Source organism: Hordeum vulgare, chromosome 5H, assembly GCF_904849725.1.
Source record: "Hordeum vulgare subsp. vulgare chromosome 5H, MorexV3_pseudomolecules_assembly, whole genome shotgun sequence".
Classification (NCBI taxonomy): Eukaryota; Viridiplantae; Streptophyta; class Magnoliopsida; order Poales; family Poaceae; genus Hordeum; species Hordeum vulgare.
The window spans coordinates 535,226,333-535,241,470 of record NC_058522.1 but is presented as its reverse complement, the minus strand read 5'-3'; the positions used below and the strand labels follow the sequence as shown (position 1 = coordinate 535,241,470).

The window sequence follows — 15,138 nt, the reverse complement described above, 5'->3', positions numbered from 1 at the left end:
CCTCTGAAGAAGGGGTGGGGAGGCAAGGAGAAGCCCCTGTACACGTGGCTGAGCAGCAAGACGCGCTCTCCCTCCTGCGGCGCCGTCTCTGTCTCGCCCTCCGCCGGCAGCCTGCACGACTTGTTGGCAATCATGCCTTGCTCCACCAGCTCCAGCAAGTCGTCCGCCGTCATCATGGAGGGGAGGAAATCCCCCTGGATCCAACCAGCCGGCAGTGCCCGCTGTCGACGCTGAGCAGGGGCCGCTGCCTTCTTCTTCTGCGACTCGAGCTTGTTGGTCTGTCCCTTCGTCATGGTGAAGGCGACGGATCCGGCGAGGAAGAGAGGAAGGAGGAGGCTTGGAGCGCGCAGGGAGCTACGGGAAGAGCGGAGCGAATGCGAGTAACCAGAGCAGCGCAACAAGAAACCCCCGCCGGAGAGGCTTAAATAAGCTTCCGACTGGGTCACTAACAGGTGGCCCCGAAACCTTATCCCCCGAACGACTGCTGCGATATTAGTGGAGAAGATAAAGGCGCGGTAATCGAGGTGGCAGAAACTACTCGATGACGATGTCGTCATCCCTGTTGAGCGCGCGGCAACCGAAATTTGAGGATCCGAGAAAATCCGCTGCTGTCAGTTGACCGGTCACATCGAAACATTCCGCGGAAGCACTCGGTCCCTGACGGTTCGTTTCACTGGTATATTCACTCGGATCACTGGTCGAAAGGATAAAATGGATCGAGGCAAACAACGCCAAAGTCACATCCATACCAGTCAGATCCGTACTCCACGCATCACTTCGTCGTTCCAACCTCGGTCCATTCGGGGACTAATGATGGGGTTATACTCCCAGGGTAGGGTCATAGGCCTGCCCTATAGGTCCTACCCAAGGACTACCCTTCATAAAGGACAAGGCCCTTAGTCAGTTCCGATTGAACTAAGGACTCCCCCATCATCCAGTCGGTGATGAGCATTCGGAGCGTATTTAACGTACCGACTGAATTCCACTCTGTACATCGTAACCTTCCAGGAGGGCAACGGTCATACGTTTTCATACACCATTATTAGCATTTAAGGCATACGTTACCTGTAACGTAGGCATTTATTCGCCACTACTCCACCCCTGTCCACCGGGCCATTGTGAAGGGCAGCGCACTCTATATAAGCCGCCCTTCTCCACTGGTGCAGGGGTTGGCATTTACTGTAATCCTATATTCCACTCGACACTAAGCTCCCAAGAGCACTGAGACGTAGGGCTTTTACCTCCACCGTAGAGGGGCCTGAACTCATACAACCTCGCCGTAGCTAAGGCTCTGCCCATCCTTTCGTACCCTACACATCTACTGTCAGACTTATACCCACGACACGCGGTTCTATCAATTGCTCGACAGTAATTCGTTCAGCCACCGTCTACTTGCTTTCATGAGAGAAGCCACTAGTGAACACTACGGCCCCGGGGTCTATTCACAACTATCCTTTTCACTTTCACTTTTACTTTGCTTTGTTTACTGTTTGCTTTCAGTTCTCACTTTGCAAACAATCTATAAGGGATTGACAACCCCTTCATAGCGTTGGGTGCAAGCTCTTTGTGTTTGTGCAGGTACTTGTGACTTGAACTCTCCTCCTACTGGATTGATACCTTGGTTCTAAAACTGGAAAATACTTACCGCCGTTGTGCTACATCACCCTTTCCTCTTCAAGGGAACACCAACGCAAGGCTCCAAGGCCGCGGGGAAATCCTTTGCATATTTGCCAAGGAAGTCCCTATAGGCGTAGCCGTAGCAGCAGGATTCCTAGCGCCGTTGCCAGGGAAGATCTGTTGTCGCAGTAGCACAGGCCAAGGCTGATGCGCCGAGCTCCTCCGATTCGGGCGGGTGAGTTTTGTGCCATCATCTGCTTGTATTTCCTTTACATTACCAAGGGGGAAAACGTATGAACATGTTTCAATTGGACATACAGTTTAGCTTAATTTGGATGTTCCTGTACCAGATGTTGCTTACTTCGTATGAACAGATTGCTTGATTTGTGTAGCTGTAATAGGTGACTGTGCCTTGTTTAGTTGACAGAATATTTGCGATTTTATATAGATGTCAATGTGATGACTGCTATATAATATAGGGTGGCATGTTACTTGCAAACTTCTGCCTCGTGTAGTTCAATTTATGTCAGTGTGGTGTCTGTCATATAGGGTGGCATGTTATTTGCAAACTTCTGCCCTTTGCTGCTTTGCAGTCCGTGTAGTTGAATTTATATCATGTTTTATGACTCAGCTTATCTAACACCTAAGGAATCCATGTTTCAATTCCTTTTGATTCTGACTCATCAAACTGTATGAAGTTTTTATATATTCAATGTTTTGAGAATTCAACACTGTTTGTGACCACTTAGACCTTACTTTGTTTTGCAACATGTAGTTAACCTCGTCTCTGTACTAGCTGTATATGATAAAGCAAAACTGATATTAAAAATTGTAAAAACTTACGCACCAGACTTTATGTTAGTAATTAATAGATGTGAGTATGCAAATATAAAGATATCTGCTTAAAGGTTTGTGGCCATCCATTTGCGAGTAGAGAACAAGGTTTAACTTGCTTGCGTTTGAAGTTCAAGATGGAAGTATAAATTTGTTACAAACAGAACGTATGCCCAAGTATAAACTTGTTTGTGTTGAACTGTTTTTTTTTGTAATCTATCTTACTATACTGGTTCCAAGTGCTTGAGTAGCACCTCTGAGATCACATGAGTTAATTGATTGAGATGCTATTTGTTTGATTTACTCAATCACCAATGTCTATGTCCAACTTACATTGTTAGGAATAAACAGGCCTGCACAAAGTAGCATTGATACATATATTTTCGTTCTAAAAAACTGTATATTCATGAGAGCAGTTTATCGGCAGCTCCAGTCAATTGTTCTATAATCACTTTAACATATGCGTTACTTTTTGATGTGCTATTGTATTAAACTGTATAGTGTCCATATAGTGTGGACAACTTTGCCTACTCAACGACAATTAAAAGATCCGTTTAAACCTTTTCTGGACACCTATTTTATTGGAATCTTGAACTGGTAGAAAATTATTTCAACTAATGTCCTCTTCATGCCTGATATTGAATAGCTATAAAGGAATCAACTCTCGTTTCTCTGTGATGCTTATTCATACAAGTTAGCATATTTGGTCAACTGGCTGATATTTTTCTTTATATTGTAGGTGGATCTATAAAATTAAATTCAAGTTCATACTTATACATATAATGTTTTATGTTTTTTTATAACTAGCAACTTTTATACAACTCTGACATCTACTATAATGGATATATTTTGTGATTTGAAGTTACTGAGCTGTGCTCTGGTGTAATATTACGGTCTAATGTTTTTTGTTTTGTCTCTTTCTCTGTTGCTAGGAAAGTGGTGAGAAGATGTTGATGATGCCTACTTGGGACATTCAAATCAACACAACAAAAAAATTCTGAACCTATGTCTCATAGAAGAGTGGAATGAACTCCATTGTACTGGTGGGACAGTAGCAGATGTGTCATTGTTCTATTATGCAATTCCGTCTGTTCTTGCTATATTCTAATGTAAGGAAATATATTCATGAGATGAGTTATTGTGTTATGTAAACCTGGGAGATGTATTATGTGATGTTATATGATGGATGATTTTAATTCGACTTGGAGTTTTTTTGATTTGAATATGAAATAGTGTTGGATTTAACATTGTACAAATAATTGGGTTGAAAAGGTCCAACAAATAAAATGAAACCAAGTTCTGGAACAAAAACAAAAATAAATCTAATAATGCCAAGGCCCAAATAAGTGGATGACGCAAAGAAAATAAAGAAGCCCGAATTATTAGGCCAGTCCCATGCAGCTAAGTAAAATAAAGAGAAAAAAAACTTTAAATGGGCTCAATTATTGGGTTCGGCCCTTATAGATGGCTGGAATAGACCGGGCTGATTCTTATCAACGACCAATCGATTTGGCCGTAATTCTGCCACGTCAGCTTGCCACGTTGGATCTGACGTGGTGTGGGCAGACTTCTAACGACCAAAATGATTGGTCGTAGAACCAATGACCTTTTGTTTGGTCGTAAAATTCTACGACGATTCCAGCAGAAAGGTCGTTATAGTTCATTAGAGACCCTCAGCTTTTGACCTTCTGTTTTTGGTCATAAAAAGGTCGCAAATGAAAACCAACGACCATTTGGTGACAAATATTAAAGGTCGTAAGTTAGCATATTTCTTGTAGTGTCGTCGCCGCAACGACTCTGGCATTGGTGGCCTCTTGCAGTTTGGCGGCCGCTAGGGCGACGGGGGAGTTGGCTTCGAGTTGTCGCTCCTGTGCGTGTCTCCGGTCCTTTCTCTTAGCCGACTGCACACGTCGCTCCTCGGGCGTTAGCTTCTTCTTGGGTGCGGCGTGTTGCCCGGCAACACGGGGTTTGCCCTTGGAGGTGACGAGGGAGGTACACGCCGGCAACGCTGGGTTTGTCCTTGGAGGTGACGAGGGAGGTGAGGCCGGAGGAGGCTAGTCCGGCTACGGCAGCGAGGGTGAGCACGAGCGAGCCAAAGTATTTTGGAAAAGGAGGAAATGGGGATGGATGTGCAGCCGACATGCAAGCCATATGGATGAGTAAGCGGGTGTCACGTGCGTTGGTTTCATAACGGCACCGACCCTTGCGTTCGTTTCATAACGGCACCGACCCTTGCGTTCGTTTCATAACGGCGCCAACCCAAATGAGGCCCGGGAATGTGTCGCCCGGCTGACAAAAAACATTTGTGCGTCCGTTTAGATCTGGATTGGGCCAATTTTTTATGTCCGTTTCGATCGATTCAAACAGACATGTGCAAACGGAATGAGCCAGCGCGTTGGAGTTGCTTTAATCCCCTATATATTCATCGCGCCGCGCATGGATCCAGTCTAGACCCTGTTTGGAACCATCCAGATTATATAATTCAGTTTTTATAATCTATTATGTCTTCAAACAGGACAGCTTATGATGTAGATTATAAAAACTAGATGGATAGATTATTAAAAACTCATAATCTATTCTATACCAGCTAAAATCAAATTATGAATTGCTAATGACCCTTTACCCTTGTAAAGTTGGAGATAATTACATTCCTACCACCGCCACCCTCCTCTTTTTAGAAAAAAACATAGGACAGACAGGTCATTATGCAATGTAAAACCTGAATTACAGTTTATATAATCTGCCATCCAAACATGACCACCTAGATTATTTTTATAAACCAGATTATATAATCTATCTTCATAATTCAGATTATCATAATTTATTATGGTTCCAAACAGGGCCTAAGTCTAACGCCCGCAACATCTTTGCCCCCAGGTCCCAAGGACATCAGTACGTTTCCTCGTGAGCTTTGAGTTAACTTGTGCGGCCATTATGTTCGACCCCCCAGGCAAGCAGGCACTATCTAGCTAGCTACCAGTTAAATGCTGCAGCTCCAACTTCGCTGTCGCACAAAGGACACAGGACGCAGGGCGCACGGTTTCCGTGGGCTACAACAGTAGCAGTAGACAGTACTACAGTAGGAGCCTCCGTCGACCCGCAACCATCGCGCCGGCCATGCATCGTGCATGCACAGTTAGTTAATCGCCGCTGCCGCCTCCACTGTGCGCGCGGCAATGCCGCACAGTGGCGCCGACGGCAACGCATCCGGCCCGGCCCCGGCCCCCCTCTGCCGGAGGTGGCGTGTCGGCGTCGCTGAGACGCAGATCCGGCGCCTGTTTAACGGCACTGTTCAGCAGCTTCCATCGTTCCCCGGGAAAGCAACAGCACCCACAGCGCCTAGTACGTGTACCGTGGTGTAGGAAAGCAGGCACACGTTGATTATTGAGCATGGATGGATCTCAGGGGCCCATCAGCGAGACAGTTTGTTCATCTCCATGAATTTATCTGTTGATGATGAGATGAGCCAGGCATGTAGATGCAGTACACCTGATCTGACTTGCCATAACCATTAGCTAGCAAAATATTGTTGCACTAGTGCTGAAACAACGACTAAGCATCGATGTCCACCACCTAGTAATTTACCTGGGCATGCACAGGCTGATGGAAAACAAAATATTTCCTACTTGGCAGAGTTGTTCAACGTGAACGGCAGAGATATATATATGGAGTATTTACCGAGAAGGACCATAATACTGAGCAGTCGTCGTCAGACTAAGTACGTTACGTACGTACGTACCGGCAGCATGCCGTTGCCATGCATGGAGCTTACGTACCACGCCCGACGGCACCGGCCGGCAGTCCCCGTCCATCACGATGGGGAGAGAGGCCTCTAGAGTCAAGACCCGAGGCGGTACATGCCGTCCACCATGAAGGGCGCCCTGTCCATGTACATCGCCGGGCCCTGCGGGGCGGAGAGGAAGCTCACGCCCACGCCACCGTCCATCACGGAGAAGGGCATGTCCTCCGGCGCCGGCTTCCAGTGCCGCTTCCTCTGGTTGATGAACCAGTTGTTGATCTGCTTCTGGTCCAGCCCCGTCGACTCCGCCAGCGCGATCTTCTCCGTCTCCTGCACATATGCACCACCACCAGCATCAGCGACTGAAACCAATCGACGTCGACAACAATCCGAGAAATTCAATGGAGCTAGCGCATGGTGGTAATGATATGGCATATAGGATGATGATCGTACAGAGGGGTAGGGCCACTTGGAGTGCAGCTCCCACCAGTGCAGCAGCTTCTGCCGGGCCTCCTTGGGGAGCTTCCCCTTCTTCCGCCGCTTGCAGAACTCCTGCCGGAGGCTCCCCACGTAGCCGCCGTATTTCCTCAGCAGCTGGTGCTTCAGCTCCTTGTCCTCCGCGCTGGGGTCGATCTCCTCCACGCAGCTCGCGTCCAGGTCATCCTCGGACGACCCCGCGCCTTCGCAATTAGTACTGTCTGCGCATCAATAGTTCACAACAAGAAAATGTTGGTCCCGTTCAGAAGAATTCAGGAACCCTCTGGACCACTTAGGAAAATAATAGTGAATGAAAATACATGAGACGCCTGGTTTAATTCCAAAAGGTGTGTTTGTACATGCAGAATATCCTCGTGCAAGAACACGCGGAAAGGAGAAGGGCCACTTTAACAAATATAGTTAACCAAATTTTGAAGAAATTCACATAGTAATATCTGCCACACAAATGCACATGCCTCAGATTGTAGCAAACGGTGACTGGTGAGTTATCATCATATAACTATGCACTGAAAACGATTAATGGGTGAAATCGGAACAAAAAAAATGCAAGCAAGCGTATTTCAACTATTCTGCTGGAAAATTTGCATCCATTGGGTAAGGTGCAATATGGTGCTGCACAAGCCAGAAGCACCTTCTCCATTGAAGCTCCCAAGTCAATCCACACAACAGATAGAGAAATGAAGTCTCTTTAACTCCTGTGCAGCCTTGTGGGCAAAAAATAGCAAACTGCTCTAATTCTGTCGAATCCATCTAGGAACAGAAGTAATTACACAGGAACTGAAACATCGAAATGACAGGGTTGTTGACATATCAGAATATCTTGCTGAAAAGCTATACAAAGTGCAGTTTCCATGCATAAAACCCGACTTAGATTTACATGACAATATATATACCAAAGATTACTTATCATTTCCATTTCCCTTATATTACAAGTGAAGTTGTTTGTAAAAAAATCCTCGCACATATTTGATGCTAGCGCTTGCTTTCAAACATTTTAGGAGCTCAAACTGTTTAAAATGCATTACGTAGAATTAACTTGGTTTTAAAGGCAAAATTTACACACGGTACACAAAAAATAACCACTCTCATTGCTCAAAACAGATGTTTTTCATGTAAGACGAGGGACAAAATATATCCATGCAATAGAATTTTTGCATTGTAGTCCTGTTTGAGTTCTTCCAAAATTAGAAGTAATAGATTGAGAAAGTATATTTGGAACCTTGGGATAGACTATCCCATTTTCTATAATGAACCAAAAATCACATTTCTAAGTTCTAAATATTATGAAAAACAGCGTACGGTTAAACCGATTAAACCTTTGTGCTTAGGAGTTAGACCGGCGGGCTGGCCTCTCTCATTAGTCTTAGGTGGGATGCGACGTGTCGATATTCCGAGGCCGGGCAGGACCCAGAAAAGTATGTCCGGCCAGGGTGTTATCGAGCGTGACCGGACATGTGGTGCACCCCTGCAGGTCAGGGTGGACACGGTCCCGGTCCGAGCCGGCGTTTGGACCGGCCGCCGGCGGTCCGGTCCGGACCGGACCGAGCAGGCCGGCGGTCCTCTTTTCAGGGACCGCACCGGCGAGGCGAAAGCCCGGGCCGGACCGGCGGACCGGCCAACAGCTCACCGGCGGCGAGGTGGTGACCATGGCATCAGCTATCGAAGGCTCTAGGTCGTAATCGGAAGCGGAGACACAGGGAATAGGTGCGGGCACTCATGTAGAGCTCGATACCGAGGTCGTGGAGGCCGGAGAAGCAGCGACGGCGACGGAATCGATGACGAACGGCGACGGCCGGAGCTGGAGATGGAGCAAGATCCCGACTGATTCGTCGCGAATCCCATCGATTTGTTTAGGGGGGGAGGAGATCCGATGCTTGCGAAGCTCCTGGACATGGTGGTTCGTCCAGGAGAGGACAGTGGCCACGTCCTCCTCCATCTCGTGCTCTGGACGGCGGCGGCCGCCGCATAGCACGTCTCCCCCGCCACGCCTGAGCCGCCACACCTCCAGCACCACCCCGGCACTCCTCCAGCAAGCCCCCGCCATGCCTCCAGCACGCCTCCGCCATGCCTCGCCATGCCCCGGCCGTGCCCTCGCCATGCCGCCGGTGAGCTGTTCGGTCCGCTCGGTCGGACCGGGCTTTAACCGGACCGACCGAGCAAATTTCGGTCTTGTTTTGAGGGACCGGACCGGCCGGTTTTTGTGGTCGTGCCTGGACCGAGCCGGCTCGGACCGAGCGGTCCACGAGCGGGCCACGAAGCCCGCTCGGTACGTCCAGGCTGACCTGCAGGGATGAAAATTAACTATTCGGATAGCCGTGTCCACGGTTACAGGACGACTTGGAGTTGTGCCCCGATCTTATACAGGTACAATTGTTACTTAACTGGAATTAGTTTGCCTCGGGATTGCTTCCTCGCAGGGAGTCGAGGGAGGATCTTTAGGCGTGACCTCACTTTAATATTGCTGCAACAATATGACTATTAATGTTTTACCCCCTGTTCTACTCTCGCCTTTTGCTGCAAGACCCTGGAGATGCTAGTCTTCGATAGGACTAGGCCTTCTCTCTATTCTCGCAATGCTGCAGTCAGTCCACATATAACACCCCCCCTTTGATACTGGTGCATATTTAGCATAGTTCTGATGTAAGTCTTGCGAGTACTTTGGATGAGTACTCACCGCTGCTTTGCTCCCCCCTTTGTCCCCTTGATCCGTTGCTGCGACCAGATGATGGAGCCCAGGAGATGGAGTTTCCTGCCGATGTCTGCCATCCCGATGGTGTCATCTTCGTGGAGGCCGCTGAAGCCCAGGAGTAGTTTAGTAGGTTCCCAGGCAGGAGGCCTCGCCTCGTTCGATCGTGTTTTTTTTGTGCTAGCCTTCTCTAAGGCACCCCATGTTATGTCTGTGCTCAGATATTGTTGCTTCCGCTGACTCATGTGTTTATCGACCTTCCGTATTCTAGCCCTTGAGGCCCGTGGCTTGTAATATGAAGCTGATGTTATTTTATTTGTGTCTAGAGTTGTGTTGTGACATCTTCCCGTGAGTCCTTGGGTTTGATCGTACGCATTTGCGTGTATGATTAGCGTACGATTAAACCGAGGGCGTCACAAGTGTGCAGGTCGTTATTGAGCAAAAACTTGTTCTTTTAATTTTCATAAAATATATGCCATTTCCGACCTGTGTGAAAATAACAAAATGAATTTCCACACCGCAAGGTATATAACTTGCTCTATAGCAAAATGTTTCAGACCACCTCAGATTGTGATTTTGCAAAGCTAGCAAATGATCATAGTTTTAAACATAATTTAAAAGGGTAAGTTTCTAGCCATCGTTTAGTCACACTATATTTTTCATAGTTTTTTAACAACTTGGAAATATAATTTGGTTGCCGATTTTTTTAGTTAAAAAAGCAGGTTCACACATGCCTGAGGTGCCGAATAGCATTTTGAGTACGAAATATTAAGTAGTAGTGCAATATGTATATTTCTCACTAGAATTTTTCCATCTAAATATTTTTTTTGTTGCAAAGAGGTTGTAATTTTTGAAGGTCCAGCAAAGAAACCCGATCATGCTAAGTCCGAAAACATATATATGCATTATAACAATGTAATCTAGCAACCACACAAATCAAATAACTTGGGTTAGAAAAGGCATGATTATAAACCACAGACATAAAATCTTCATAGAATTAAGCACACTCTCAGACTAGGGTCCAATTTAAATTGAAGAAATAAAAGACCTCTTGGTCTGTATGAAACGCTCCAGCCTTGTCCTGAATGGTAAACTTTTCAAGGGTCTACTAGTATTGCATAATACAGTTAACATTTTGACCTGATGTCTCTGGCAAGAATAAAAGCATCTTGACCTGATGTGGAGAGACCTGTGTGTTCTGTTCAACATTAAGCGCATTATTTCCCGGCAAATACAATTAAGGGCATTATTGAACCAAGAAGGACGCGCTTTTAATTTCTTCTCCTCCCTCCAATCCAAAAAAAGTGTTGCAGCTTTGAACTAAAGTTCAACAAACCCAATCGGAGGGAGTACAAAATAATTATTTGAATAGTGAAATGCTTGTGAAGAAAACAAAAGATGTCTCTTCTCTCTTCACCAATGGGTCACCAATAGGGTACCAGACAGCTGCATGTTCAGAGGACAGGCTTGCTGAACCCACTTATTCCAGCAGAACTCCTTTAAACTGTTGCTGATATTTCTTTCCACAAGGAATTCAAGCGTCCCCTTCCCTCTCACTCGCTCCCCGGGCGCACAGTGTAGTAACAGTAGGCATCCATCTGGTACAGTGCGGCCATTTATTGAGCACCCTAATACTCGCGGAAGCACAGAACTGCTACAGGTCCACCGCCCATCCACCGCCGCATACGTACACGCGTGTCGAATCAGTTACTGTTAGTACTCTATCTGCTGTGTCTCAGTTTAATCACTATGCTATACTTCCACCGAATAACACGGCCGCTTAGTACTACCCGATTTATAATCTATATGTAGACTGAACACCAATCTGCTTGATGTAATAATGTAATTCCTTCATGCTAGCTGATTAAACAGTGCTAAACCACACAGATAACAATCGACTTTGTAGCCCTAAGAGTGAGGCTAAGCCACATGCCTCTTGTTAGTTTATGGATTGCCTGTACTGAACCAGAGATGAACTCTCTGAAGGCTGACGAGGCTGAAGGCATGCAAGCAGTGTGTTACTTCCAATCGTGATTAGTTATAAAATGAGAGCTGAAGGAATCAAACAAGAGGCGGACATTGGAACCACGAGCTCCCTGTGGGCTCGTGATGCATATTATTACGGGTGCTAATTTAATACTCACATACTGCTAAGATCCAGATGTTATTATAATTAGTGAACTTATGGTCTAATATGCATGCAAAACCTTATCCCCTCCCCCGAATAAACAACGGGGCAAAGGTAATCGTGGCAGTGGCGGGGAACGACAGCATGGATCCAAAGAGGAAAAAAGTTGGCTCCATTCCATCGCACAAACCGGACATTTCCCAATGCGGCAAGCCAAGAATCTTCTCGTCTCGGAAGCACCAGCCACCAGGCGCATAAATATTGCTGCTAAAATCCCAGTATACCTGTGAATGTGATGGAATCGAGCTGCGTCTCGACGCTCTTGAAGAACTCGGTGGCCTCCTGGATCGGCCGCGCCAGCTCCTCCCTGTACTTCACCAGCATGTTGCAATAGGCCTCCTGCACGCCGGTGAACTCGGAATCAGTACAGCGAACGAAAACAGCGAGCTAGCATCACATGGCATCATGCGACAAGCTTGATCCATCGTATATTTGGAGGAATATATACCATGAACTGGTCGAGCTCTGGGTCGGGGCGCGGGGCCTCGTGCTGCCCCCGGCCATGACCAGCGTCCAGCTTCGCGGCCACGGCCGATAGCCTTTCCAGCACCTCCGGCGGGGCGCCGACCTATAAGAGATAGCAAATAACGCGCTCAGCTTCAGCACATGGTGCACACATGCTGGGTGACCTAACTAACTAAATCTGCATGGTTTGGGCGATGCCTTCTGGCAGTCCAGGTAGGAGGCGAGGAGCGGGGAGTAGAGCGGGTGCGCCATGATCTTGGCCTTGACGGTCGCGGCGTCCGCCGGCGAGATCTCCCTGCGCTGCTGCTGCTGTTGCGCCGACGGCGGCGGGACGGCCAGGAGCTGCTGCAACGCGAGCCGCGAGCCGTGATGCTCGCCTGCCAGCTCCGGCTTGGGCGACGGCGCGGCGGGAGGCGGGAGCTGCAAGAAGGAGGCCATGGAGGCACTACTGCTGCTGCTACCGCCCCCTCCTCCTCCCCCAAGATTCGCGAACCTCTCCATATACGCCAGCTGGCGCTTAATTTGCGCAGCGAATCGACAAATCAGGAACGGACGACAAGGCCAAGAAACCCTAGCTAACAAGGCAGGAGATGAGATGAACTCCCCCGAAAAGAAGAGGAGTGGTGGAGGACGAAACTGGGGGGTGGGGTGGACGGACGGAGGAAGAAAGGAGGAGGAGGAGGCCGGAAGGTGAATGAATGATGAGCGAGTGTGTGTGTGGCTGGTGGGAAGGGATGGCTTTGTTCCCATGTCAAATCATGAGTAAAGATGAAGCTGTCTTTCTTGCGTCGCTGTTGTGTTGCCGTTTGCTGCTGTTACGACACGACGCGATCTCACGCCGCGGCCAAGGATACAGAATCTTAGGCGGATCCGTACGTGCCACATGCAAATAATACAACGTGCACCATCCTCTGGTCTTTTTTTCTACCGCTATTATCAGGACAACTTTAGCAAAGTCGGTCGTATCGGCACAGTCATCATAATAAAAACGTTGATACGTTTATTTTGGCCGTTAGTGCCACTCTAGATAGAACTGTGATGCCTCGGTATCTTGAAGATGATCATTGAAAATTTGAAATAGGTGTGTCTGTGTTTGTTCAAGGGACGATCATATGTGTATGTATGTGAACATTTATGATTGTGTTGTGTTAGAAAGAGATGACCCCTATATGAAATGTCGTTATTTTGAGTCGGCATAATTTGCGGAGGGATCTTCATATCGAGTATGTAAGCCTATATATTTGAACTTTTGAGGGTTGTGGGTGTTGATTAGGAGCATGCATCCGCTATCCCCTTGCCTCTCGTGCGGGCTAGTGGCAGTTTATTGTCACTTTGTACATCGTTCGCCGCCTTGGCTATAAGAGGATTCACAAACTCTAATTGTTTTCTCTTCTCGTCGTCCAGGCCTTCATCACCGTCGATAGATAGGGTGATATTCTCAAAGGAGGAGCGGGATCGCTGTGAAGCGTTATTAAAAAATATACTAACTATTTTGTTTTACTCATAAGGATTTCTGATCTTTTATATGTCCCTCAAAATGATTACAATAAATTTCATCATTAGATAGGAAGAAAGCAATGACTCATCGATCAAGCAAGATGCGTACACGCATGCGAGATCTGTGATGCATGTGTGCTTCTAGGCACGTGTGATTAATACTTTCTCTGGTTTTACTTGGTCCGCGTACTAGGTTTGGTTAAAGTGGAGCTTTATAAACTTTGACAAAGCTTATGGATAAAAATATAGATCAAATGGGGGACATCCGTCACCTCCTTCGATCGACACGTGGCGTGCAGCGAGGGACAACCGGTAGATCCGTAGGTCGGAGGTTCGACGCTCGTCGACGGCGACGCGATGGCGGTGGCAGGCGGCGCCGTCGGCCCTCCCCTCCCTCCATCCCCCTCCCCCCCCACCTCCGCGCCACCATCCGCTCGCCCTCGACGCCGTCCGGCCCTCCGCACGCCACTGCCAGCCGGGGCCCTCCCCTCCCCCCCACCCCCTCGCACCGCCAGCCGCTCGTCCCTGACGCCGGCCGGCCATCCGGCCACCGCGAGCCGCATCATGAACGTTGCAAAAAATTGTGCAACCTGACTTTTGTTGCAAAAGTTTTTGAAACATGACATTTGTTGTAAAAAATTCTTTCGCAAAAGTACCTATGTTGCAGAAAGATGAATAAAAATAAATTATGTAACAAAGCAAATTATTTCTGAAACTTGATCGTTGTTTCAGGAATTAATGGGTCCAAAGTTTATTTTTTACAACAAAGCGAATATTTCCGCAACTCAACCGTTGTTTCAGGAATTATGGGATGCCCGACCGAAGCGGATTGGACGGCTGCGCGTAGATCGGACGGTCCTCCAAACATCCGCCGGTGGATGCGTAGCAGCCCCCCTAAAAATATTAACATATACGGTAACAAGTTAATATCATTAAATTCATTATTGAATGTACTTTTACATCATATAGATTCAATTCTATAAACTTGATCAAACTTTATGAAGTTTGATTTCGGTTAACTCTAAAATGCTGAGTAAATAAAAACGGAGGCACTCCCTGTGCATGTTGTGCTGGAATATGTGATCCGTGTGATTGAGGGGCGAGTACTCCCTCCGTTCCTAAATATAAGTTTTTTTTAGAGATTTCATTAGAAAACTACATACGGATGTATATAGACATATTTTAGAGTGTACATTCACTTATTTTGTTTCGTACGTAGTCCACTAGTAAAATCTTTTAAAAGACTTATATTTAAGAACAGAGGGAGTAGATTGTAGCACTGGGCGGTGAATTGAGTAAGAAAAGTCGATGAACACCCTATTTATGATAAACTTTGTGTTTGCATTTTACCTTGGCAACGTCCATAGTTATATGCAGCAGGCCTTTTACGCGTATGGTGGCGGCCCATATGAATATGATGTCTTTCATAGTTGCTCTTAAAAAAACTCGTATCAGACGATTTTACAGAGCACCTGAGGAGATAGAAACCGTGACGGTTCCGATGTAGACTCTCTAGGACTGAGTCGAAACTAACGACAACACAACTGATAGCAGCATCCTATACGAAGGCAAGTCGAAGTTTTGACAGATTCGGGTGTGGAATTGGGAAGTGGA

General features: G+C 47.0%; 1 protein-coding gene across 2 annotated transcripts; it reads right to left on the bottom strand.

Moving 5' to 3' along the window:
* Window positions 1-5,926: 5,926 nt before the first annotated feature.
* Window positions 5,927-12,758, bottom strand: LOC123452425 (homeobox protein rough sheath 1-like). 2 transcript variants are annotated; one of them, XM_045129072.1, is made up of 5 exons: window positions 12,226-12,758; window positions 12,011-12,130; window positions 11,787-11,901; window positions 6,678-6,888; window positions 5,927-6,520 (listed from the first exon to the last, which is right to left on the bottom strand). In XM_045129072.1, the coding sequence occupies exons 1-5, from the start codon at window positions 12,526-12,528 to the stop codon at window positions 6,397-6,399; spliced, it is 873 nt and encodes a 290-aa protein (XP_044985007.1). In that variant the 5' UTR covers window positions 12,529-12,758; the 3' UTR covers window positions 5,927-6,396. The 2 variants fall into 2 exon arrangements, with proteins under 2 accessions (XP_044985007.1, XP_044985006.1); XM_045129071.1 differs by having other exon boundaries at window positions 6,644-6,888; window positions 12,226-12,741.
* Between the last annotated feature and the right edge of the window lie 2,380 nt (window positions 12,759-15,138).